Source organism: Thermobia domestica, unplaced genomic scaffold, assembly GCF_964235325.1.
Source record: "Thermobia domestica unplaced genomic scaffold, izTheDome1.hap1.1 HAP1_SCAFFOLD_550, whole genome shotgun sequence".
Lineage (NCBI taxonomy): Eukaryota > Metazoa > Arthropoda > Insecta > Zygentoma > Lepismatidae > Thermobia > Thermobia domestica.
Genome location: NW_027656260.1, coordinates 52,835 through 80,740, shown reverse-complemented (window position 1 = coordinate 80,740; position 27,906 = coordinate 52,835). Strand labels below are relative to the sequence as shown.

The window sequence follows — 27,906 nt, the reverse complement described above, 5'->3', positions numbered from 1 at the left end:
TATATCAAATTTACAAATTCAATACATCAGGAAGTGATAATACGTGTAATCTGCAAAAGATAAAATCGACTAATAACTCGTTTAAATTTATACTTAATTAAACATATTAATAACTGGTGATACATCAGAGAAGAAGAAAAAGAAAAGTTTCATAAGACAAATCATGCTGCAAAAAGATTTATTTTCCTTTACTTCAAAAAGAGTTAAGGGTTAACTTCTTATATAGATATATAAAAATAAAGGAAATGTACTAAGATATAAAAAGAAAATGTGATTTTAAGAAAATTACTTTAAAAAAAATATATATTTATCAATTATATAAAGGAAAGGACGGTGAGCTCTCTCATATGCAATTAATTTATAACTTAAGCATATGAGAGCGCTTCGCCGTGCTTTTCTTTTTAGTAATGCATAAACAGATTTTTTTAAAAAAATAATTTTCCTAGAAACAGAACCATTACTTTACTTTTTAATATGATTTTTTAAGGATACACTTTTTTTAAAAAAAATGTTTACTTTCTGTTATCCTATAGTCCCGTTTAAGTGAATCCCAATGAATCGAATTTCTGAGTTAACCGAACTGATAAAAAAAAGTCTTTACTAAAGAAGTGCCAAAAGAAATTTAATTTTTTAACAAACTGAATTAAACTTCATTGTTTTAGTTGTAGCCTTTAGTTTTCAAGTAGCAATGCTCAGTTCTAATGTTCTAATACATATAATTCGTTTGTTCCGGTTTTCGTTTAACCGAAGCACCATCAATCCCATCAAATTCGGTTAAACGGAACTCCATCATCTCCCTTACAGCCTCGACCTTGCCCTCAGCATTTTCTTTGTTTTTCTTCATCTGTTCATGTTTTATTGAGTTATTTTCTTTTAAAATGTATCAGTAATATTATTATTGAACTTCGGCAATGATAATTAATAGTGTTCAGAAAAACGATCGTAATTGAAAACAAAAAATGAAAACGGTAATGATTTTTCAGTCCCTCAAAATATATGTATTATTTAATTCTGTATTGGAATTCATTTGAATTTAGATCTATTCCTCTAATTGAAAATTCTTCGTAAATTTGAATGGTTCACGTTGGTCCCAAGAAGATCGAGAGGCTATTCTTTCCCCCCTCAAAACAGTCTGTATACCTGGAAGGAACATTTAATATTTAAGGTGTTATGTACCTTAATAGAGACAGAGCCTTAGAACGCTCTAGACTGATCAGTTTCGATTACAAATTGGGAATGAGAGTTTCTCCATAAAGTATGTAAATTGTAGTAAATGACTCTGTACTATGAAGCATGAGTTTGGCAGGAATCGAAACTTACATCCCATATTCGAGGTACAAGTTTGCTAAGATAACCACAATGAAACATTCTGTTACATCAAATTATGTTACATCACCTCGTGTTCTCGCAAGTTTTATATATATATATATATATAAGAAAACTATTACTCTTCAGCGTTTGCAGTTACATTTGTGCTTGTTAGGAACTGAAAATTGTTAGCAAAAATTGTGTCAAAATAACATGATAAAGCCATGTTCGTATTGTAGCTTATGAGGTTGTTCTTTTATCTGGTAAATTACTTAATCTCTGGTTTTGCGATACTTTTTTTTTCCTTCTTTCTTTTCTTCATTTCGTAAATCTTTTCCGCGTTCAGCCGTTCTCAATCTGAAGAATGTCTCACGCTCCTTTTGTTTCGTTCGTAAAAGTGATCTAACAATTTGTGGTATGCTTTTACGTCTATAACAAGGGTTCACAGGACGTTGCATAACAGCCGCTGGCAAAGCGGTCACTTATACTGTGTCAGGTAATTGGATAAACAAGGTGTGAATATCTTCATTGGGCTTTTGGTTTCATGCCGTCTTTCGGTCTTTCTTCTTTTCTGTTTTCTGCGTTAGAATTTTTATACACTTCTAACTTCTCATTAGTAAATTTGTATTCTCTCTCTCTCTCTTTCAATAATGTTTATAATCTTGTTTACTGCAAGCAGGGACGGATCCAGGACCGACTTCTGGGGGAGGGGGGAGGTTGGTTGTCATACTGCTACTTTTAAGGGCTCCAGAGTTTGGAAGGTTTATATATATTGCTGACTGAATGTTTATATAATACTTGCTGACTGCAAGTGTTCAGCCGTGCCCCACCTACTTTTAAAAAATACTATCAGAAGTATTAATAAAAATTCTGCTTGTGGAGGCAGATTACATACTGCAAACGGAGAACCTTGCATTATACGCAACCAACGAGACAGGATTTTCTCGACGATGACTATACGAGTTGTCTCGTCTCGAATTTAACAATTTAGTTCTCGTCTCGTGAGCAACACTAAAAACCAGACAACTCTTCTGATTGCGAAGATACACTTTCCGAGACGAGACATCATTTTCACGACACCTTTACCAGATGAGACGGACTCGGATCTTGTGTCGTGGATAACCCTTTCCATTTACCTAAGTTCTCTGCTAATCTTTTAGTTTTAGCATAGGAATAGCTTTTAACATACGAATATAATAATTTTAACATAGGAATGAGTTAAGAAGTCAAATTGATTGAGAAACGCTGTAACGACGGATTGCTGAGTAATTTTAGAGAGCTATCTTAATTTACAAGTAAAAAAGAAAAAAAAAAGTTTTTTCCATCACTTTATTCCGATCGGAACTACAAGGATAACGATATCTCAGTGGTAGGGGGCTTACCTCTGGTGCAAGGAGTTTTGGTTCCGCCCCAGGTCATGGCAGTTTGTGGTCGATAAGATCATGTATGTGGTTTCCTCGGGGCTCTCCCGTTTCCTTCCACATTCTTATCCCACCAACTATTTCCTAATCATTCACTTCCATTAGTCGTCCCTGTACTTTAGCCGGAATGGCATAATCGTGGTACGTTAAACTAAAATTTCATTTCAAAAGTAGAAACATAAATTAATAGTGAAATACATATTAATAGTGGTTTTGTATTTTGCTTTGAAAAGTCTAAATTAAATGTCGCCTGAGAGCTACAATTAACCAAGGCCATTCCGCCACTTAACTTTTTAAATGTTTAACGAATATCAAATGAATAAATGAATACAAATTAATACGAATAATTATGTACAATTATCAATATGTAATAAATTCGTATGTATGAATACAACGAAAGTGTTCACAACCTGGACAATTTGGTATTGATATTAGCATAGAAAACCCGGTATTAGTATCATTAATGCAAATGACTGCTAATAAAGTACAGGTAATGACTTTTTGATTACTGTATACGAGTATAACTGTCACAGAACAGGAAATGAGTCGACGTCAGATTTAATTTCTGATTTCTGTAACAATATAAGTCAACAATTAGGTTGCTCCGAAAGAACAGATGTAAGATATAATTCTAAATTTCTGGTGCCGTAGACTTGTTTCTTCTACAATGACTGTGACATTAAGAAGGATTATGATTGTCGTCTTTTGCGAAAAAATACATTCTGAAATTAATGTAGGTTGTAGACATCTAATTAACGGAACTCTCAATTAATTTTTCACTCATCGTGTTTATTCGAACTCGAGTTTGAGGTTGAGCTCTGATCACAAGAGTTACGACATTTCTAAAAGAGAGCGACAGTTTGACATTCCAAACTAGTGTTTTGACAATTATGATGGCTAAGCTTATTTTATTACTTCATCTTGTATCCAAACCGTAAATTACGTATTTATGCTGGTACAAGTAAAACAATATATAAAACAAAGTGTATACAGCAAAAATGTATTATACAGCATGAAAACTGTTATACATTAAATATACATACAGTTAAATGCATCAATTGCCATCTCGTAACACAACGAATATACTATTGTGTTAACTAGATAACCTATATTAAAGTTTATAGTTCATTAATACTAGTATGTCTTAAGGCCGAATTTGTTTCCTTTGCAATGCTAAAATCTCGGCATCTTTCATATTTATCTTTATTTGTAGAATTCGTCCATTCTTTAAAATTAACTTATCTCTATACCGTGAATGAGCAATTGTTGTATTGCGCAATATTCTGAACATTTTATTCTGTTATTACACTAGCATATGGCCCCACGTGTTACTGTGGGCAAGATTAGGCGTGCTTTCTTCTGCACCTTTTATATAGAATTAATCAGAATACGAAATATCTCACGAAATTCGAACACCTTGTATGGAATATCTTAATGAAAAACTTTATCCCTTGTCCTTCCTTTTTCTAGTAATTTCAACCAACATCTCTTTTACTTTCCACCTATTTCCTTCCTTTTTAGGGCAAACATCAAAAACCGCTGAGACACGCACTTAATTATTTTAAATGAAAAGTCCAAGTATCATATTTCATGTCTCGAACTTAAAAACATCTTATTGTGATAATTGTAACCCCCGCCCTTTTTTCTTCACACCCCCCATTTCTCCCTTCTAGGTAAAATATATTTAAAAAGCACACACTGGAGCACGTGTCTAATTGAATCAGTAGTTGTGAAAAGGTCATGAATCAGAAAAGTAAAGCTATGAGAAAATTAGAAATAATTAATAATAATAATAATAATAATAATAATAATAATAATAATAATAATAATAATAATAATAATAATAATAATAATAATAATAATAATAATAATTGAAAATCCTCTTATGAAATGATCGATCTCTGTTTCAAAAAGTAGAGTTTGCTTGTCATTTGACGAAATAAACAACTTGTTGTGAGCAATTAGTGTTCCAATGTAAATAAATAAAAATGTAACTTTTCTTTCTCATGTCCTTTTCGAAAGTACTGATTCAATTAATTTAAATGAGAACATCATATACCAAATTTCATGTGTCTAACTTTTAGAGATTCATAGATAAGAACGTTTTAATTGGTAACCCTATCCCCCCTTCCTTGTCGAATTTCCGAAAATCCTTCCTTCGTGGTACTTTACGTCGCAAATCATATGTACTGTCCAAATTTAACATTTCTTGCTTAAGCGGTTTGACCTGGTCACTGATCAGCCAGTCAGTCACTCATCCAGTCACTCGTTCAGGATAAATAATTTTATCGTTAATACTGCAGTTCGGTTTATTGGTTAATTGAAGCATTTCGTAATTTTAGCAGAATAAATAATAATTTGCTGCAAATTTCAGAGTAATAGTGATATTGGCTAAATATACTGAAATAGTAAACATTTTTGTTTTGATTTTGCAGGTGTTGAAACGAGGGGAACAGGAGAGCGATTTGGAGAGGATTCAGGATCTCTTTCCAAACGATTGCCTCCGACTGCACGATAAAGATGTGCTCACCATGGTAAGTGCGAGTGCATAGCATTTAAAGAAACTTTTATTTTCAAGTACGGGACAAAAATAAACGACCAAAAACGCGATTAAAGCTAATGACGATTTTGGTCGTTTATGTTTGTCCCGTACCGGTACTTTAAATGATTTTACTTAATGCAAATGCAAAATGCATATTATTGCTGACTACTATTGTGACATTGTATTCTTATATATAAGGTAAATTGATCTTTTTTTATTTGTGATCGCATCACGGGAAAACAGTTGAACTATTTGAAATTAATTTTTGAACATAGGATTAGAGATGGCGTGGGTCAATGGAAACTTGATCCATGACCCACTCTGACCCACCACCCACCAAAACCCATTGTCATCAACTCTGACCCATGATCTACGCCCTCCTCTCCACTGACTAAAGAGTTTACACTTGTAATAAAACAAGGCTGTGAAATTATCACTAATCGAAGTTTGAATTTCTACAGTCAATCGCTCATGCACCGCCCTGTTACAATATCGGTGGATCTGACCTTTATGTTATAAAATGATAAAGTGATTGTCATGGGCCATATCGCGATGAATTTCAATTTAATTATCATATATAATTATTTCCTTGTTGAATTACAGATACTTTTCAGTAAAAAATAGGATGACATTTGAATGTCTCAGATCTAGGTAAATTAGGCCAACGTTAAGGGGGAAAAAATGTAAAATTCGACTGTTTCGAAAGCCTAGTAGTAAGTCCTATTGTTATTATTACAATTACAAATATCTCAGGTAAGTAAATAGAAACAAATGGAAAAGAATAAAAATGGAGGTCTTGAAAGTAAAACGTAGACAAATTCACCAGGGTTCAGAAGATGCTGTCTACAATGCACTGAGCAGAGTGAATCACTGGATCAGAGTTGGTCAGTGGGTTAGAGTGGGTCGCAGTGTGGGTCAAGTCCTGTTCCACTCCATTTTTGGTTATTGTCTACCTCGAACTGGGATTTTATTATGTTATTTTGATTAAAGTGTGTCTCCAGAGGGAGGATTCAAAAGTTATACCAAATTAAAGTGTCTCATGTTAGGAAGATGAAACTAGTTATATAAACTTTCTCATTAAAAAAAAAAAGGAGAAGCATGCGATTTCGAAAAAAATAAGGCGATTTCGAAAATTCTACTTTTAAGGGTCGAAGGAAGGGAACGATTTACATATTTTTCTCATTCAAATCGACGTTGGCTCTCATCATAACGCGAAAACGACTGCGAGCCGGGTTTATTTCATGTTACTTTCATTAAAATGTGTATGATCAAATTTTCTATATAAGCTTCTTTGCCTTTAGAAAATTACGGTTCTAAAAGGGGATGGATCCAATTTTTATATTATTTTTCTCAATATATAAAAGCAATCCATACGTACCATTCATTTTCCCCCCATAAACCTATTCTTTCCATGCGAAGAATTGACATATGAGTAGTTTCCCATATTAGTTTTTGCAATTGCATATGGACAACTTTAGACTAGCAAAATACTGCCTATCAAATAGTTAAGAAGAAACAAGAAATAGTACAAATTAATATTACCAAGGAGTGTCTTTGATGAGAGGAGGGGACTCCCTCAATTGGTCAGTGGGGCGCTTCGCAGTTGCTATTTTCTTAATAACAGGATAATAGTGAACAATAGGATAATTTTGGAAAGTAGATAGTTTAGTTCTTACACGTAAAATGCTACTTGATAAGTTAGTCGATAATTCGAGATGTTTTCGAGTTTTTTTTTGTTTGTTAATTTCGTATAGCACAGAAATTTTCGGTGTAATTATGACGTCATATTGAATTGAATTCGATGCTCTAGCATCATGCCAAGAATATTTTCAAGATCTTTACTCAGTCTCGTCAAAAGAATGCCGAGAAGGTAATTTACTCGACTCACTCCTTTTTTTTTTAAAAAAAACTTTCTTATTGTTTTCTGTATAAAACTGTATTATACTGGCTTTCAGGATATTTTTTGTAAAATAATAAACTAGCTGAAATCCTATTATACTGGAAGCTATATTTGAATTATCTTCTTTCGTTAATATACGTATCTTAAAGAATATAAGTGATAAAATCTCGAATCGAAATAAGTACTAACTATGTTACGAAATCCATTTCAAACAATTTACCCATTTTTCGGTAATAATGAAACAAGACATCGTAGAAAATATAGAAATTGCTCTCTTTCCTCCCTCCTTAAAAGCCATCTTTTCTAAGATTGGACCACTTAACCATTTACTTTTAATGAGTTTATATACCGAATTCAATTTTCCTAACTTGAAGGGATCATGGGAACAAATGGTCTCGCTGCTGACGTCCCCATGCTATTTTACTCACTTGAGGGCTCACGAGATCCTCAATTAAAAAAAAAAAAAAAAAATGAACCTTCCAGTTCCCCCTTAGGATACGCATTTTGATCAAAGAGAGAGTACCTACTAAGTTCGAGATAGATTATTATCTACATTCAAAAATTCATTTCAAAAACGGTTCAGCCATTTTTCTGTGATGTGATCACAAAATAAGACACTTTCATTTTTATTTATAGAGATAAATACGAGTAACTTTTTGTATGAATTTATTGAGGTTTGAAAAAACATATACAATTAGTAACAGAAGAAAGAATAGTTTTTTTTCCTTTCCTGTAACCTTGGATTAAGCAGTAAAGCAGGAAAACAACAAAAAGAAACAACAAAATTGAACTTGGACTTAGTTTTTGTCTATACAAGAAGCAAAATGATTGCATCACAAAACAAGGACACTTTTAAAAATCGTTTTGTTCCCGTTCTTCAAGTACGATATAAAAAAAAATGTTGTCCACAGTCTGATTTTTTTCTTTAATGAGAAAGAAGTGAGAAGAAATTACATAGCATATATAGTTATTATATGAACATTAATAATGCGGAACTGAAAAATCAAAAAAGCGTCAAGGTGTTTTCTATCAAAAGTAAACTACTGCGTCGAAATGTAAATCATAATGTAAGCAATATAAAAATTTAATTACATCGTTATATGTTTTTATTAAAATAAATTTACGATTATTTTTCTTGCCTAATGTCTGTTCTAATGCCCATGGGAAATTAACGCTTTTGCAATTAATTAAATCGCTTGTTTTCCCATGCATTTTTTTTTTTTTTTGAAGGAAACAAATGTATATAGATTGTTCCCGTTATATAGTGCCATTATTCAAATTCATATCTCAGGGAATTTTTCAAAATCAATTGTGTCAAAAGATTTTGCTCAAATTTCACTTCTGTTATGGGAGGGCGTGTTGGAAAATTTTAGGTTAGTCAGGCGTCTTTATCCGCACGGGCCAAATATTTACATTGCGTTTCGCCTTGTAAATTAAAAGTCAGAAATCAAGTCTAGATTCGAATAATTTTGTTTCCGTGGCCCGAGACTCGTTTAAATACTCAAATGGGATCTTTGAGTCTGAATTTTAAAAATGTAGTAATATCAGAAAATCGAATTTGGGCAACTCGTTCTTTCGTACATTCAAAGTTTGATTTATGTAACGCATTTGTAATGAATGTAAATTAAAGTGAAATATTACGTTTTCAGCAAAAGTAGTTAAAATTTCACAAACGCTATCTTAAGTATTGAAACGTTTGAACACTTCTTACTATTGTTCACTAAATGTGATTGAAAATGTACCTTTCGATAGTTTTAAAGCAAGCTACGTAGTTAGGGACTCCAAACCTTTAAGAAACAAAATAGATGGCTGAGGTTCCCTATGGTGTGCACAACAAAAATAAACGGTTAAGGTTCAACTTGGTGTACATAACAAACGTCTAGGGTCCAACATGGTATGGAAGACAAAAATAAATGGTTAAGGTCTACCATGGTATGCTGAACAAAAATAAACGGTTAAGGTCTACCATGGCATGTAGACCAAAAATAAACAGTGTATTTGCATGATGGTTTGCAGAACAAAATAAATATTGAAGGTTATAGTCGTCTACAATAGCAAACGTCTTAAGGAAAATATGACATGCTTTGCTAGGCTATGACAAACATTCAGTAATATATATGTTTAAAACAAATATATATCGTATAGTAATATATATATCGTATTTTTTTTTTGTTTGTTTTAAATTGTCTCTATTCAGAGTTGTCTCTATTCAGAGTTGTTTTAAATTTTATAAATGGCCTCATAAGCATGCAAGAAAATGTGAGAACAGGTTTAATCTACTTTGGCATCATATTTCTTTTGAGACATAAAAGGAGTTAAGACACCAATGTCATTGCCTACTTTGTAAAAAGCCTCTTCTTCTAAATTCGCTATGGGATATTGAAAAAGATATGGTCGAAAAACTGCTATACTCTTTGTTTAGAAATGATCCACATGATTTAGCAGTAAAATAGAATATATATAATTTAAAGCAAAAGTTGGTATCGGATCAAAGATGAATTTCATGGGCCGCGGTGGCTCAGTGGTAGAGCGTTCACCTCTGGTGCTAGGGGTCTCGGTTTCAAACCCTGCGCCTGCCAAGTGAACTTTGTGGTGGACAAACACCGTGTGCGTGGGTTTTCTCGGGGTTCTCCCGTTTCCTCCCACTTTCTTCATTCCACCATTTCATTCATTACTCATCATCACCGTCTCCTTTAGCCTAACCGGCATAACCGTGGGACGTAAAACTCAAGAATTTCATTTCATTTCATTTCAAAGATGAATTTCAAATTTTGTAATCCTGACTGCTTTTGTTTGTTTAGCAGTTTGCAGATAGAGCTGTAAAGCCTTTTTATATTGAAAACAAAGATGAAACATGGGAATGAATTTTGAAAGGAAATCAGCCAGAACCTACATTATAAGATCCCATACCAGCAGTCACCTGGAGGAACTGGGGAAAACTGGAAAAATCTAAGACTCGAATCTTGTACCTCTAGGTGGCAAAACGAGAACTCGAACCAATTATCTATAACAAGCGGCAGAAAAACCGGCTCTGCTAATCCTCCCTCGCCGCAGAACTAAGAAACAAATCTTATACTATTGTAGTTTCATAAGTTGAGTGATTCCTGTTATCGCCAATAACTGCTGCCTGGTCTTTATCGCTTTCCTTTTAGTAGTTTGAGCAAAGACACATTAAGAGCTGAAGAAAGTTAATCCAAAACAAATGGTGACTAACGGAGCTGATCTATGACAAATGCCGAAGTAGTTTAGGCTTACACATCATGACGGACGTTCTGTTTCGTAATCAAATGTACACAGATTAAGCGTATAATAATAATTAGATGATAGTAGCTCTCCATGTGGATATAATGACACCTTCCACAGAATAATGGGACATTCTTAGAATGACATACCATAGAGAATTAAATTCTTTTATGGGTGTGATTTCAAAAATTAGTATTTCTACTCTTGTTATCGACAGAACTTTCTTATTATTTTTTTCTGTTTTTTCTTAACTAAATACATAACTTTCTTTTTTTCTTTCTGTATAATTTCCTTTTCTTCAGGTGTTAAGAAAAGTGTTGTAATAGCGCGGAAGGTCCAAAGCGGAAAATAAGCATGTCCTACATGGAAGGAAGAGTGTAAAAGTGCTAAAAAGTCACGGCGTGTAATCAGCTTATGAAATGTCTCCATTATGCCCTACTATAATACACGTGTTGTGTTCATACAGATAGTTCTTCTGTCGGTACAACATCACGTATATGGTCGTGATTCGTGTGTGTCATAGGAGAATGATGATTAATAAAATATTGAGTGTCCTTGATATGAGATGAGAAGAACGAAGATGTTCAATCCAACAAATGCAGATTCACCCGTACGTGAAGTGCGTACAAACAACAGGGACAGAATCGGATTTATCTCTTTGTCGCTCCTAGTTTCAAAAAGGTTCGCCAGCATATTGATCTTTAAAAAAAAAAAAAAATGTTTCACATCAGCTCAGATTAGAAGGCTTTTTAGTATATAGCGGAATGCAGCATTACTAAATTTTAAATTTTCAATAACTTCTAGATTTTCCAATGTCCTGCTGGACGATGCGGATGTTTCTTTTTAACTGTTCTTAATGTTTCTGTGTTTGCGTTCCTGTTTGATTGGATTAGATGAAATGTAGAGTAAAGATGGATCGAAAAAGATAATTATAAGTAACTTGGAAAAATGCAGTTTCTTGTTTTACGCTTATGGGTGGCCTTTAACTAAAGGAGATGGAAGGTAAATTAAAGCGAATGATTATGAAAATATTGGTGTAATAAAAATGTAGGTAGAAATGGACAAATCGTGAGGAAACTTGTTGTCCACCTCAAAGTCGCATGGCCAGGGATCGAGCTAGGGACCTCTTATACCAGAGGTAAGCGCTCTACCATTGAGTCACCGCGCTCCAGAGAATAATATGAAAAAAAAAACATAAGGTAACGGAAAGAAAAAAAAGGACAAACTTCGTACCTCAATATCTTTATTTTGTATAAAAGTTGCTTACATATTGCTTCGCAGTCATGAAGTTCTGAGCAGGCCCGTATCCAGGGGGGTCTAGGGGGGGCCTGGCCGCCCTAAATTTTTACTGGCCCCCTCTAAAATTTTCACGGTAGGTTTGCAAATGAACTATAATATGGAATGAACTAATATTTTTGGATCGCCCCCCCTAACTTCCACCGGCCCCCCCTAAATTTTCGAGCTGGCTACGGGCTTGGTTCTGAGCTCAGATCTGATGGCCGACCATCGTGATAGTTTTTTTCCTCAGCTCTACTAGCTTCATGCTTTAAAAATATATTCTATGTACCACTTCCGTTCTCTTTACTAATGGTTGTAGTATAAATAGCAGACTGTATCAAAAAGCTAGTTAAATAAATACATAGTTTTTTTGATTTTACGTAGATTACGTATCATTTTCTGAAACTTCAAATAATAATAATAATAATAATAATAATAATAATAATAATAATAATAATAATAATAATAATAATAATAATAATAATAATAATTTTTCTTTTTTTTTTAATGTTCTATGCACAGTGTATAGGAACACATGATTTCTTCAATTGCTTGTTTCCATGAAGACTGGAGTTTCAAATTAAAATATAATAGTTACATGAATGACACAATTGTCTAAGGGTAGTGTGTCCTGTAAACTTTGGCCGGAGTAGAACCTGAGATTATGCACATCAAATAAACTCTGTTAAAAAGACAGTTTCCCGTGAAGATGTTAGCGGAGTTACTTCATTAACGAAATTGACAGAGAGAATCTCATTAGCTATCTAATGAAAAAAAAAAAATGTAATTCAAAAATTCGCTTTCCTTCAAGTGTTATCGCATGGAGTAGCGGACGTACTAACATTATAATGTCATAGGACCCAATATGACTTCAACAACGCCCAAATATGTTAATGAACATACTTAGCCTATTTATCACTTTTTAAGTACATGTTGTTTATAAACGATTTTTTAAATTAAGTCTTTCGTTGGGCCTTACATTAAAGAAAAAATGCTTAATAATAATAAACTCATATAAAAGATTAAGGCATAAAATTATCGTAGAAAGATTATTGTATGTTCTTATGGAAAGGTACTGTAAAGTTAATGTAATTAGTGTATTTCTGGGTTTGATTCCCAAGGGTAAGTAATTTTTAGTGTTCAGTAAGAAATAATAATAATAATAATAATAATAATAATAATAATAATAATAATAATAATAATAATAATAATAATAATAATAATAATAATATGTGCGCTGCCCGCTGCTCTAGTGTCTAGCGCGCGCAGGCCTTTTCTGTACATGGTTCCAGATTCGATTCCCAGTGGGTAAGGTTTGAAATTTTAATGTTTTACGGTGGTTCGGATTGAGAAGTGCCAATTCGGATTCAACCATGAACTATAGATCTAAGGGACACCAGCTAAACGTTTACAAACAAACAATTTTTTACTTCTATTATTATTATTATTATTATTATTATTATTATTATTATTATTATTATTATTATTAAAAAATAAATGTCTATCGTAAGAGAGGCATGCATACCAAAATGAAAGTGAAGTCTATGATCAGTCGGCAGTAGTGAGTTCAAGTCCTTCGATGGTATTGACGGATACAAATCGACGTTGGTGTAATCGAATTCAACTAAAACTTAGAAACACTTTTGACAAGGTAAAGATTCTATCAAAATTAAAAGTACTTTTTCTGTAGTATGCACAAAGGAGAAGAAAAAAAAGTTCTACAATTAATCACAAAGCTTTCAGGAGACATTGTATACTGTTGTATCTATCGTAGTACATCAAGATGACTTACATGTGTAATGTATCTTCCCTTTGTAGAAAGATATCTATATTTACTTGAAGGTTTTCAACATGGAGCATCAGTTGTGTTTAGAAATTTGTATAAATGGGTTAAAGTTGTCAGTCGGCGCCCGTAGTGGAAATTGTCTGTCTATATTTTAGTGGATATTGTCTAGACGTGGTGTCGGCCCCCCTAAGTAGACTGTGAAAGACTAAACGAGTCCCATCGAGGTTAGTTTCCGATTTCACTACCTTTCATTTTCAACTAGTGAGTGGTATCACCGTGAGTGGTATCTGTTTTCATTAAGATACTGAAATATAAAATAGTAGATAATTTCTCCTACTTGACAGAAGTAAAACTTCTGTGTACCATTTTTAAGAGAACTAGACGTCAGTTTATTACGCCTGTCAACAAAATAACAAACCTCATTCTCTTTCTTCTTTTGTTTCTGCCATGAAATCACTGTGGCCCAATGGTAGATCTCTCACCTTTTTTGCAAGAAATCCCTGGTTCAATCCCAGCCCATGTGAGTTTATAGTGGACAATATCGTATCCGTAGGTTTTCTCGATTTTCGTTTCCTCCCACATTATCACTCCACTAATTATTTCATGCAGTTTCATTAATCAACCGCCTCCTTTAGCCTAAAGGGCATTATGTGGACGTGAAACTAGACATTTAATTTCGTTTCTGCCACATAACTATAGGTCAGTTGTCAATTTCCACTTCTATGGTATCAATGTTAATTAAATCAACACTCTATTTCATAAAAAATGTAAGTAGATCTCATACACTCCTCCAAACAGTGGCGTAGCAGCTGCCCCCGCAACCCCCGCAGTGCGGAGGGGCCCGACGTATAGGGGACCCCGAAGTCTTGCGATGAATAAAGATTTAAAGAAGTAGAACTTCAATCTTACTTCTATCGGCTTTACAACTAGAGCCCCTTCTCTATACTTTGCGGGGGGCCCGCAAAAGTGTGCTACGCCACTTCCTCCAAATAAGATATATTTCCGACGTTTGTTGTGGTTCGTTGTTTCATCATCAGTTCTACATTAAATTTAATCGGTCTACAGGGCCGTTCATACATGCTGCGTCTTCCTAAACCAGATCTCTAAGAAAGTTAAACTTACTAGCCCTGTAGCTGCCCGGAGGGATATGGCTGATCAGATGTTGAACGTCCAATTGGCTGAAGCTCTCGTGGCTATACTCGTATGTTAGCGTACGGTGCGGAAGAGCCGGGTTCGATTCCCTTTGGGACCTCATGTGGTTCGGATTGTACGTTAAACTCTATGCCCACATCTCATATAGCCTTAGTACTGAAAGGGAAGCTAAACTTCAAATAAAATTGTTTATCAGCTGTCAGAGCCATAATTTCTGATTTTCTAAACTGAAGTCTGCATCATTTTAATTTTAAGTAGCTCTCCGTGAGTCGATTCTGTGGAGAAAAATATCATACACTGGAGAAAAAATATCATATTATAAGAAATTAAGATATTATAAAATATAATAGACAACAATTACCCGTTTCCTAGTGTTCCGTTAGTCAATCACTTTTTAGTACTGAATGGACCTATTACTGAAGCACTCTCTGATATCGGTCATTTTCGACAATTATATATATATATATATATATATATATATATATATATAATATAATCTCCCCCTCTGCTTCCCCCAAGTTGCGAGGCTGAATTTGGATTTAAATAGCGTCGGAAGTACACACTGTTCATTTCAGTCACCCGAATACTATGGATTCGATACTAATATCGGTCATTTTTAATCACTAATATCATTCATTCAATCGTATATATATCCCCTCCCTCTCCCATAAGTTGCACTGTTAAAGTGAAACGATAAAAAAACATCCCAGGCTCGAACCTCATCTATGTTGAAAATTTGATCAAGATCAGTCAAGTGGTTGAAGAGTTATTAACTCACAAAGATAGTCATTTTCATTTTTATTCATATAGATATCAGTTAAAAATAGATCGTTAATAGATATGTGTTCGTCGTAGGTCCTTATTGTAGTAGTCACTGAACACGAAAATGATAATACAGTATAATCTATTTTACATAGTTTTAACCTAGGCTTTTTTTATATTAGTACATGTGTATTTCCCTAGCCTAGGTTCATCACATACTTTCGTCCTGTGATGCAATTGTACATGCATGCACTTTTTGAAAAGAGATCCTCGCTCAGAATGAAACATATCAATTTCATCTACTTGTTATGAAGCATATTGCACTGAGATTCGCAGAAGCCTTCGGTAATAATGCCCTAATATATACATTTCTAACTTATCCATCAATAAAATAAACACAGCATTTCTACTTCCTATTTCTAAATTTGGAGCGTTTCCTGCCAATTTTTATTCTTCCTCATAAAAAAAAGTCCCTCGTCCTTTCTATCAATGATAGTCAATGTCTGTTTCATTTTTTTCTTTTTTACCTGAAAGAAATAATAATATGCTTTTGCGAGGGTAGGCGTGAATTGCGTGCAAGATCAAACAAATAGAAGCAACACTCCATAGTTCCTGTTGCTACTTAGCCCACGACAATTCCCACACAAAATGGCTTCCCAACTACATGCAAACAGATAAACAACGATAACACCTTTGATCCGATTATGTAAAAACGACCTTCTGAAAACCCATCTCTGCTAAAACTGTTTCTGCCTTCTTTCGAAATACTGCATATTATAAAGAATTATTTTGGGGGAAAAGTATCCAGCGTTAGGAATGCAAACTTTGGTACTTATTTGCTCTATGATAGGCCTAATTTATCCAGTGGCGTTGCAAATTTAGATTGTTTCAAACTAAGCTAAGCTTGTTTCGATTACCAATAGTGGTAGAAAGTTCACAATTGCTTATGACTCGAAATTGTACTTATTTGCCTGCTGTAGTACCGAATGACACGTTATTACTTCTTACTGCGTTTTATATGCAAGTAGTTGGTTATAATTCTTCTTTTCACATGTAACGATCAGTAAATGATGGATATTCTATAGATGTCTTACCTATTGGACAATTATTTCTCTCCTTAACAGGGTTTAGTGCAATGATGGGCAAACTTTTTTAGGAGGTAGGTAAAGAAAAAAAGCAGATAGGCAAATATTATTTATTAAAAACAACAACAGTGCCTCATTTTGAAATGCTAACAGTTTAATATCGTGATAAGGAAATACATGAATTTGTAATCACTTAGGTGAATATAAAAGTGACGAAAGGAGAAAACAATCCAAAATGATTTGTTTTCCTTGATTCTTATTTTCATTCGCCAGATTAAGGATTGAAATGATGTCGCGGGCCGAATAGAACCTTTCCGAGGGCCATAGTTTGTGTCCATCGCTGATGTAGCGGATAAAATAGAGAATAAGGCGCATATATATATATATATATATATATATATATATATATATATATATATATATATATATATATATCACGGTGTCATTTTTCAATGCTTACCATACAAATGTTAACGAAACATATTTCTTTCTTTTCTTTTTCTTTTTTTTTCAAAACAGACAATACATGGATTTTAAAATGAAATATGATTGATCGATTTCAGGGAAGGAGTTTAAAAGAAGCTCATTTTAACTTCCAATCTATTGGATTGGTCAGGCTAGCAATTCTTCTAATTAGTATGACAATATTAGGTCTTAATTTTCACATAGCTATATTTATTGATCCCGGTGGCTTAGCCGTTAAGATGTATACCTATCAACCGGATGACCTATGTTTCTGTGCGGTTGATACCAAAAGGGTTAATACCAGCATGGTGAGCACGGGACCTTTTCTTCCAGAAAAAAAAAGTGCTAGTTGCACTAAAGGTTAAGGAACTCGAGTCACTGATTTTATACAAATTACCATCAGAAATTAAAAGAAAGGGTAAAATCAGACACGGTTTTGGATAGAAATTACTTGTTCCAATTATGTAGTAAAATGTCACTTTTGCCGTCGTACAAGTATTCTTTTACATCTTTCACAAAACAATATCCAATAATTTTGTACATTTTTCCCCTTTCACATCGTTAAAATAATAATCAGTGTGTATTTTAGACTGCACTAGTTAATCTTAAAAGCTATGTTGAAATCAAAACTGACATCTTTTGCGCTGAATTGATAAGCTGAGAATTATATAACAACTTTTCCCAAAAGACGAAACTGAAGCCCAAAGCGTGGAGGAAAGTGCTCATTTGTGGTCAGACCATGATTAAAGGTGTTATCCACCGCATTGGATGGGAATTCCTGTTTAATTTGCTTCGAGGGATTTTTTATGTCGGCAGAAGAATACTCAAACGACTAGAATCTTATTTAACGTTTCATCTTGTTTAAGAAAGGTCAAATTTTGCTGTCAACAACCTCTGATACTGCTGCGGCGCCATAGTCGTCCTAGACAAAATGGCTCCGACAATATCCACAAGTTCTTGATTTGTTATTTTCAAGTGGGTAGCATTGTACCCGTAGCATGTTATTACACCAAGGCTTAATAGTTTAGAATGATATGGTTTATTCTATAAACACACAAATTAATCGGGGAAAAATATGAAGTAAATATAACATTCTGTGCATCTAAAATTAAGGCATAATATTTCGAGTCAGTTTTTGCATTTTTATACGTTTACCATATTTTCACTTTAGACAACCATTTTAAAAAAGAGAAGTATCTTGATGATAGCGTAACTAACGTAACATTCGGAATGGATTACGAGTAATGTTCTCTGTAAATAAGAAGGGGAGGGAGACAATGACGATCTTCGATTAGAATGTCTACTTGGGATATTAACAAGAAACAGTGTCATAGTGTACACCACATAAAGGAGCTTGGTTTTGGTTTTTGGTAAAACTACACCTTAACAAGCTAAATAACTACACCTTAATAAACTACACCTTAAACTACACCTTTTACCAAGCCTAGGTTTTGGTAATTGGAACACAGTGATTGGTATCAAATATAGAAGTAGGAGGGGAGACTGGTTTTCGATACATGGGTAGTATTCTTAGTGATAATATGAAGTATGAAGGTGAAATAGAAGCATAAAGCACTTCGTGTGGAGTATTGTACTGTAAGGATCAGAAACATGGACATTGCGCAAAAATGATAAAAAAACAAAAAAGACTGGAAGCTTTCGAAAGTGGGTGTAGAGAAGAATGGAGAGAATTAGTTGGGTCGAGCGGAAAACGAATGAGAGAAGAGGGTCTTAGAAATCGTAGGGGAGAAAAGAACAATTTTAGATATTATTAAGAAGAGCAAGAGAAACTGGTTTGGACATTGGTTAAGAAGGAACTGTATCACGAATGGTGTGCTAGAGAGTATGGTGTCAGGAAAGAGAGGGAGGGAGCGTAGGAGACTACAATTATTGGACGATATCAAAACAGAGAAATTGTACGCGAAGACAAAGAAGTTAGTAGAAGATCGTGGAGCAAGAAAGCTACTCAGTTGCGGTATGTGACCTGCCGATCATGACAGAATGCCTATGATGATGATGATGTTTCTTAAATACGGCATTTTTGCTCAAATTAAATAACGTGTACTTTAAGATGAATGAATATTTTAAAAAATAGAAAACATTTAGGTCTTTAGACAGTACCGTGCCATGAGGGGAACGAGCGTTGCGGCGGCCCCGGGCTCCGATGTAAGGGTCGCAAAATTCGGGAGAGAAAAAAAGAAAAAAAGGAAAAAAAATACCTGGAATATATGTATGGGACTTCGTCGTATACTCTCGCCCCGGGCGCTGATTTTCCACGGCACGTCACTTTCTTTAGATTTGTTGAGTAGAAAGTCATTTAGTTTCATTTTAGTGTTTTATTCCATGAACAAATTAGTGTTTTGTATCCTAAGCATTATACTAACCCGCTAATCTCAAGAGTACTACAGGTTGACTACCAAGCAAGGGTAATACCCATAAATCTTTCCATAAGAATACACGGGGAACCAATTTTTGATTGTTCATATCCTGAGATCAATTAAATGGATCATCTCCATCAACGAATTAGATTCTCAACATTGCATCCTCTACGTTCTGGCCAAAATTGATGGTATTCCATTAAGTAGTTCTTGATACACGGACGGACAGGGTAAATATATAAAGGAGGTTTTGATAAACCAAACACTTTGGGGTGTTTAAAGATGATTACCATTGTTGCACCCACTACATTCCACAGGATTCCACTACTATCTGGCGTTGCCCACATTAGTTCAGGTGTTCTTAGGTTCAGACTTTGCTGGAAGCACAAGGGTTTGAATAAAAAGCCGAGTAGTGGCTAAGGTCTTATTAAGATCCTGTACTTTGTAACCTCAGTCTTCTATAAAGGTTGTAAAGCGAAAACTACTAATCGAACCCTTCTCTCTCTCTCTCTCTCTCTCTCTCTCTCTCTCTCTCTCTATATATATATATATATATATATATATATATATATATATATATATATATATATATATATATATATATATATATATATATATATATATATATATATACAGTACTTGGATTGTGTAAATAATGAAATCCTCAAGTATCTATTCTGTGACATATTTAAAACATAAAAGAAACTATTTTTTTTTGTACAGTAGTATATTATTGTGACCTAATACCAACTTACTTTCATCGAGAGAAATTGTTCTAATTAAACAAGTTTCGTCAATATTTCTAGATCTAATTACTGGAATAACAATCCTAGATATTTGATCTGATGTTAAAACAATCATTCAAACTAAAAAGAAGAAGAAGAAGAAGTAAAATACGAAGTTTTTCCTGTTATCTTCCAGATGCAACCTAATTAACCTAAAAAATATTACTCCGAATAACAGAAATTGCACTGACAAAAATTGCAGTTCTCCTGCCGTGGCAGAAGCAGCATCAGGAAAGCCGCCTATAGCCAAAATATACGGAGTTTCCTAAATATGGTTGATATTTCTCTCCATGCGAAACTACACAAAAGTAGTTTTAAAGAAAAAGGGAAAGAAAAAAGAAAAAGAAAGGAGAAAACGAATTCAACGTCAATAAATCGTGAGGATGGAGGAAAGTAAAGATGATTTTTTAAAAATACTATTGCAGATTGTTTCTGACGTAAGTTGTTTAAACACATCGTATTATGACTTCAAAATAAATATTTGCTATAATTCCACAATGGCTACTTAAATTGAATAAATCAAATCAATATTGAATCAATGAAAGTCAAGTGATAAATACAGAATGTAGAATGCAAGTTGTAGCTCTAAACCGAAATAATTTTCATAACTATGTAAAATGATTCAAAGCGTGTTAGAAGGCAAAATGCAATCAGACTTTCATGTTTAGGTCAAGGTAGCTAGGTATATGCAATGCAAGACAAACATATTACAAGGTCTTAGATAAATTACTGAGAAAATTACTGTTCCTGTTTGTTTTCCTTTTTCCCTGGTGTGAAATATATACCTTCAAAGTGAATGCTATTATTATTACAGCAAAATAGATGTGAAATTATGAAGTTGCGTAGTGCTATTGTCCAAAGCAATTTTAATTTATTTTACAACAGTAAAAGTATTTCTATTATGTTATCATAAATACCACTAAATAAGAATTACAATACCTCTTAAACGTGTTTACTTTGTAGGTTATGATGCTATACCTTAGCACTTCTCTGGAAATGAATATGAGGAAAATTTAGTATGACGATTCAGCCTTGCAATTTGAAAACTCATTTCCAATGTTCTACGTTACCTATAATAACGTAAGCTTTATCCATAGCTCAATAAATTCAAAGACTTATCGCCGCAGAAACAAAAGGCCGCCATTAGATCTTAGGCTTTCTCTTAGAATTTCGTTCTCCACGTTTCCTTCATCTATACCAAGTAAATTGTGTAGCTGCATTTTAATAAAATACCATATTTGTAGAACATACACGACATCATTCGATATCCCTCGTGACAAAAAATTGATTCGCATTTACGCCTTTAGTATGGGTGCTTTATTATCCGGAGGGAGTGTATATAGTTTGGACTCTACTTTAGGTTTACGTCCCAAATGTTCATGTTGCTCAAAAGGGACGCACAATTCTAACCATTCAACCAAGTGCAAACACACACATACACAATTAAGTGCATTCTATGAAACACTTTTACTGCATGTTTTGGTTTTACACATATTAATGTGTTATATGAGTTTTAAGTATTTAGTATGTTAGTTGTCATCGTGTCGTGTGGTTTCCTTATCGCACTATAATGAAGAAATTAGAGTCAAGATGGGTAGGGTCGGATTTAGGGGGTGCACTCCTTCCCCCTTCGTTGTAAATATACACTATCTAAAATGAGAAGCTAGCAGTGAAAATATCAGCACTTTCCGAACCTTTCTGCCATCATGTTTCCGTTTGGGGCTGAAAAGAAAGAGGTTGATTTGCAAAAGCAATAGTTTAAGTCGATTTTCTGCAGGTTGAAGGAAAAGGATTCACCAAGCAAAACAATGTAACACTTGTCAAGTAAAAAAAAAAAAAAAAAAAAAAAAAAGTGTAACTTAAAATGAGTCGAAGAGAGAGTGTAACTTAAAATAAGTCGGTGATTTGTAGTTTTCAAAGTTATTAATCGACGAAAGAACATGTATAATCTATTCACTTTCGTTTGTACTTTTTTATTTATTTATTGGGATTGTGCTAGTGGACTTTAGTAAGATTGTAATGTTATTTCGTCCATCCGTCTGATACTCCGGATGATAATTCTTGAATAAAATCGATTTTTTTTTTTGCAGTAGATACCTAGAATGATCATCTCGACTGAGTTCGTTAATGGAGTCAATCTGTTAACATCTTTACAAATAACGGTGATTTTAGCGGTACCTATCCATATATTATTAAATTAAATAGCTTTAAGAATATGCAACACACTTTACACTTTTGGCATTTTGGGTTGTCTAACACTGCAGGATAAAAATAGTTCGCATCCCTTACATGTATGTTTCGTGTGATCCAGCTCGCTGCATTGGTCCTTGGTTTGAAAGCTCGCACCAAGTGAACTTTGTGGTAGACAAACATCGTGTGCGTGGATTTCCTCAGGGTCTCCCGTTTTTTTTTTTCTTTTCATTGTCTTCATTCCACCATTTCATTCATTCTCATCATCACTGTCCCCTTTAGCCTAGCCGGCATAACCATGGGGCGTAAAACTTAAAGATTTCATAAGATCTTTGCATGATCCACTAGACTGTTTTAGCAGAGTTTATTGTTATCTGCTTTAGCATAACATATCTTTTAAGTACCAAGTTCTATGATACCCTTCCGTGTGCACCTAGTAGTTTCATGTAGGATCCAGGCCACCTGAGCTTTTATCGGGAATCGAACATGGTTGCTCTTTGTTGTTGTGCACAAACACTGTGTGTGTGGGATTTCATGGTGTTCTCTCGTTTCTTCCTACTTTCTTCATTCCACCATTTCTTTCATTCTCATCATCACCGTCTCCTTTAGTCTACACAATATATCCCATGGGACGTAAAACTGAAAGATTTAATTTCGAACGCGGGTTCCGGTAATTATTCAATATTTTATAAGGATAAGTTTTAAATATCGATAGTTACTTAAGAACTTTGATCTATTTTCCTTTCTTGTAACCATTTAGTTTTTATTTACATGTTCCACAGTTATATCGTAGGCCAATAAAATTTACCATTATTGTCATCGGCCAAATCTGTCTTCAGCATTGGGGGGGGGGGAGTGAAGACTGTTCCCATAATCTTTTTTTTTTTTTTTTTTTTTTTTTTAAGCGATGTTTAAAATATTTATGAAGTTGAAAACAGTGCTGTGGAGGATCAGGGAGCAGTTGTCTTCAACATTGGGAGGCGAGCAGATTAGAGGCTCATTCTGGGGGGGAAGAGATGAGACTCACATTAAGCAGATGAATTTAATTTCTGAGATGAACGCGTTGTATATTGTATATCAGGCAATGTAAATAAAGTAGTGAAAATGAAACAATCTAAGGAACATCAATTTCATCTCATTTTCCTTTATGGCAGTCGGACACAAATCATTACCTCCCCCCCAAAAAAAACGCATTTCAAATCGTATTATTGGGAAGACATGTCCCCCTCATTCCCCCCGGGATTTGCGCCAGTGATTATTGGAATTGGGCTCGGAACTATTGTATGCGAATAAAAAGCGAGCGTAGTAACCGCATGATTGGTTACAACTTAATACAAATTGGGAACTGATATTGAGCCTGTTTCCAATAATTCTGTATGAGAGCAATATATATATCTCAGTAATTTAAATGCTAAATTCGCATTGTTAATTTAAATTTGCTGATTTGTTTGTGGCCAACACTGTTGTAAAATATAAGACAATCCCCTGCTCACTGTTTCTCTTTCTATAAAATAAATATTAATTAAATTACAAGATATAACAAACAATATTAATAAAAATTCTCTCATTTGTCGTATATTCAACTGTGAACACACATTGTTAGGTAACCTTAACATGCATATTCATTGCATGACATGGTCTGTAATTATCTGGTAATAATTTTTTTGTATGCAAATCGAGTTCGTGCCACATTTTCATAATGTTTCAGTCTGCTGTTGAGTATAATTAATTGTGAGAATTACGTTTTTCCTTATTCTACTGGGTACACAGTAGTGAGTGATTTCGTAACACTTTTCAAGTTGAAAGAAATGTAACAAGAATATGCGCGCCATTACTAAAGTGATAGTATGTGCTTCCATCTTCTGGTCGTACTGTGAATTCCATACCTCATATCTGAAGAACATGCCCCCCTCTCTCCAGAAAAAGGGATGGTAAATTGAAAATTGGACTACAAAGAGAAAAAGTGTGTGGAAGAAATTTTTGAGGAAAGTAATGCGAAAGATGGGAAAGGCAGTGTAGATTTGTACGAAACAAGTGGCAAATAAATTTCATGTGTCGATGGAAAAAGAGCGATTTTTTCTAACAAGATATCGTTCGCTCATGCAATCCTTGCCGTCCTCGGTGGTCTGGTTGTGCACGGTATCCCGATGAGAAAACCTTGAAATTAGAACAGATTACGGTGCTTCGGATTCACCTTAAAATTTAGGTCCACGTCTCGGATGAGCCTCAGTGCTGAAGATGATACACTCCAATCAAACAAACCAAATCCATCGAGTATGGGCCTGATCTAATCGAGTATTAGCAAAACATTATATTTTTAAATGTCAGAACAAATTTCATTGCCATTTTACTATACAATTTTCTAGCGTTCAGCTCCAAAAAAGGATATGAATGGCCAGACGGCTTCTGGGTGATGTGTCTCCCGTCGCCATTATTTTGATTGCCTAGGTCGCTTCATTGCTTTTTAAGTCTATTAGTCGTTCTCCAATTGACACAGATGCTGAATCAATATCAAAAATAATTTGTTCCAACAGAAAATCGAGCTTGAGTCCACACACACTGGAACTATTTGGAGTCATTTAAGTTAATATAAAAATATTTTTGTGTGCTAACCGCATTTGTTAAAAAATATCAGTGTAAAAGTACGAATTGTCTCCTTTTCCTCGTTGATTAACTTGCAGCAGTGGCATACGCAGAAGAGAGGTTCCGGGTTTAACCTCCCCTTTTCAACAAGATATTATATATATATATATATATATATATATATATATATATATATATATATATATATATATATATATATATATATATATATACATTTTACCATATGAACATATGTACACAAAAATCTTAAAAAAATATGAACTTTGGAGCTTGAACCCCCATGATGAAATTGTGTGTACGCCACTTAATTGTAATATTTTGTTGCTACAGTTTCTTTCCTGAAAATCTACCAACAAGTATTCCCATCTTCTAGATCATTTTAGTTCTTATCTGCTTCTAATATGCTTGAAATTCAACAATTCTAGGAATTCTTTATGTTAACAATGGTCACCTTACTTGCATGTTACCTGTCAACAAGGAAATGCGTACATAATGCCTACTACCGTAGATTAAGATCTCTCCGGAATTTCCTGAATGTCACAGAAGATTACGGTTCTGGCAGAAAGCTGTTAAAATAGACTAGTTTTGTGCTGTGTTTGCTCTCCCTCTTCACAAGAAGAAGAAACCATGCAATCAGATGCTAAAGCATTTTACATTATATATTGTTCCCTTTACATATAGATGGTATTGCATTGCCTCACGGAGAATCAAGAAATACATTTTTATGATCTCAGATACATATAAGTATTCAGAGCACAGAAAATATTAATATATTTGGCTCAGAAGAATATGGAAACGGAGGTCAAACTCGTTGTTACAACTACTAACTACTATAAGTTGTTCTGTTTATTCAAATTTCAGATAATACACATGCGTAGTTTATTTGGCGCAAGATTGACAAACACATTGAAAGTGAGGGAATATTGTATAAGTTGGTTAGGGCTTCACCTTACTAATATTGTCAGTCAACTGTAAGTTTTCATTTGGGGTTCATCAGATTATTTTTTTGAGAGAGGAAGGGGACAAATCAATAATTTTATCTTGTAAGATCATTATTAACATTAATTTGTAATGTGAATGGATTCGCCAGAGTTCTTTGCGAAAAAAAAAAAGCAATTTTTAAAATTTTAGTTAACAATAAACTACCGATTCGTTGGAAGAAACTGGATAATCACTTAAGTCTTTAGTTTAAAAATTTGAATCAATCTCAATGATTAGATTGTTTTGTTCATTTATTTGAACGGGCGTAGCGCAATGTTTAGTATTCTTTCATTGTACTCGAAAGGTCCCGACTTCCAATCCCGCAGACAAACATCCTCACTGAGATTCTTTTCAAGGGTTTCAGTATATAACTATTAATATGGTTTCCTTTAATAATGGTTGGTTTCTTTTAAAAACTTTTCTTTTCATGTACCATTGTAAGATATTTAGAGAGTAAACTAGCTTCACAGTATGTCCGTAGGGTCTAACTATGTAATAAATTAGTAAAACAAGTAATGATGTCACGTGTACACCACGTGAAAGAGTTTGGTGACGTGATATTTTCTCAATTAAATGAAAACCAGAAGTGATAGTAGATTTATACCATTTCCGGTTTTAGTAAAGAGATTGGATATATTTTTGAGATGCTTAATTGATAGCAGAAAACATGTTCTTGTTATCTATTGCCTGTTTTTCTCTATAACGATCAACGGTAATACTGGAAGTGGTTGATCTTTGTCACTTCCGGTTTGAATAGAAGGCTAAGAGAGTAGATGGTACCTATTTTCAGAACACTAAATTGATTTTTTTTTAAAAAAAAGACGTTTCTCACTATCTTCTTCTTCTTCTCTCTCTCTTTTTTTTCTTTTTTCGTCCATGTAGATCAATATTGAAATCGGAAGTTCTGGTGGATTTCTATCACTTTCAGTGTTAGTAGAGTTAAAGATGGACTTGAAATGTATTCCAGGGACGCTTATTGAATTGCAGGAAACGACTTCTCGCTATCTCTTAACCGTTTTTGCTCAATAGTAATCAACATTAACACTAAAAATGATTTACTTCCACCACTTTCGGTGCAAATATTACTTCCATCAACAAACTTGATGTCTAAGTTTCGACCCTTTATATCCTGGTCAAAATTGATGGTGATCCATCAAATAGTGCCCGGACGAACGGACACACGGACAGATAGGTTTAAGTTATTTTGAGTGTAATGTCCATTTTCTTTAACGTTAATGTTTCATAGTTCAGCGGCAGACTAACGATTCGCAGGTTCTCATCCTGTATGAGTAGTCACTTTTCAATTCATTGTCATAATTTAATTTCTCATTGCCTCTTTTGTGCTAATGAGTACTATCGTGGGATGTAAAACTAAAAACATTTAATAGAACTTTAAGCCTATATGAGACGAATGCCATGGTTTAATATAGAACCCGTGTCGTACCCTACCATAAACCAATCCTGAAGTCACTCCTCGCGAACTTTACGTATTCAAGTGAATTAACTACTCGCGAGCTCGTTCCTCACCAAAAATAAAGATTATTTATTATTATTATTATTATTATTATTATTATTATTATTATTATTATTATTATTATTATTATTATTATTATTATTATTATTATTATTAAGTATTCTGCCTTTTGGCAAGTCCTGGAACTAATGAGGGCTTTTTTCTTTACATCATCTTAATTTTTAGTTTGGACCTGGAAATATTTATTCCATGTTTCTCGACTTTCAGCTTCCTCTTTTAACTCCCAATAGTTTCTTCTATTTTTCAAATCATTGGTCAGTTGTGTTCTTCTTCTTTCTATTCCTTGCTTTCCTTCCATCTTTCGTTCTATGGCGGGATGAAGAAGACAATTTCTTCGCAAGATGTATCCAATCCAATTGGCCTTTCTATGAAGGATGCTGGCTAAAAGCATCCTCTTCTTTCCTTCCATTTTAAACTATCTTCGTTTGTTACTATGTGTGTCCATTTTATCTTCTCAATCTTCCTCTAACACCACATTTCAAAGCTCTCTAA

The 27,906-nt window shown here is 34.0% G+C and overlaps 1 protein-coding gene across 1 annotated transcript in view; it reads left to right on the top strand.

The window, feature by feature from the left end:
- The window catches only part of LOC145677028 (rho GTPase-activating protein 20-like), a gene marked incomplete at its 3' end in the record, with an annotated part of 100,505 nt that overhangs the window by 20,025 nt on the left and 52,574 nt on the right, over positions 1-27,906 (top strand). The window contains 1 exon segment of the mRNA XM_081747735.1: positions 5,165-5,263. Coding sequence (XP_081603861.1) covers positions 5,261-5,263 — 3 coding nt within the window.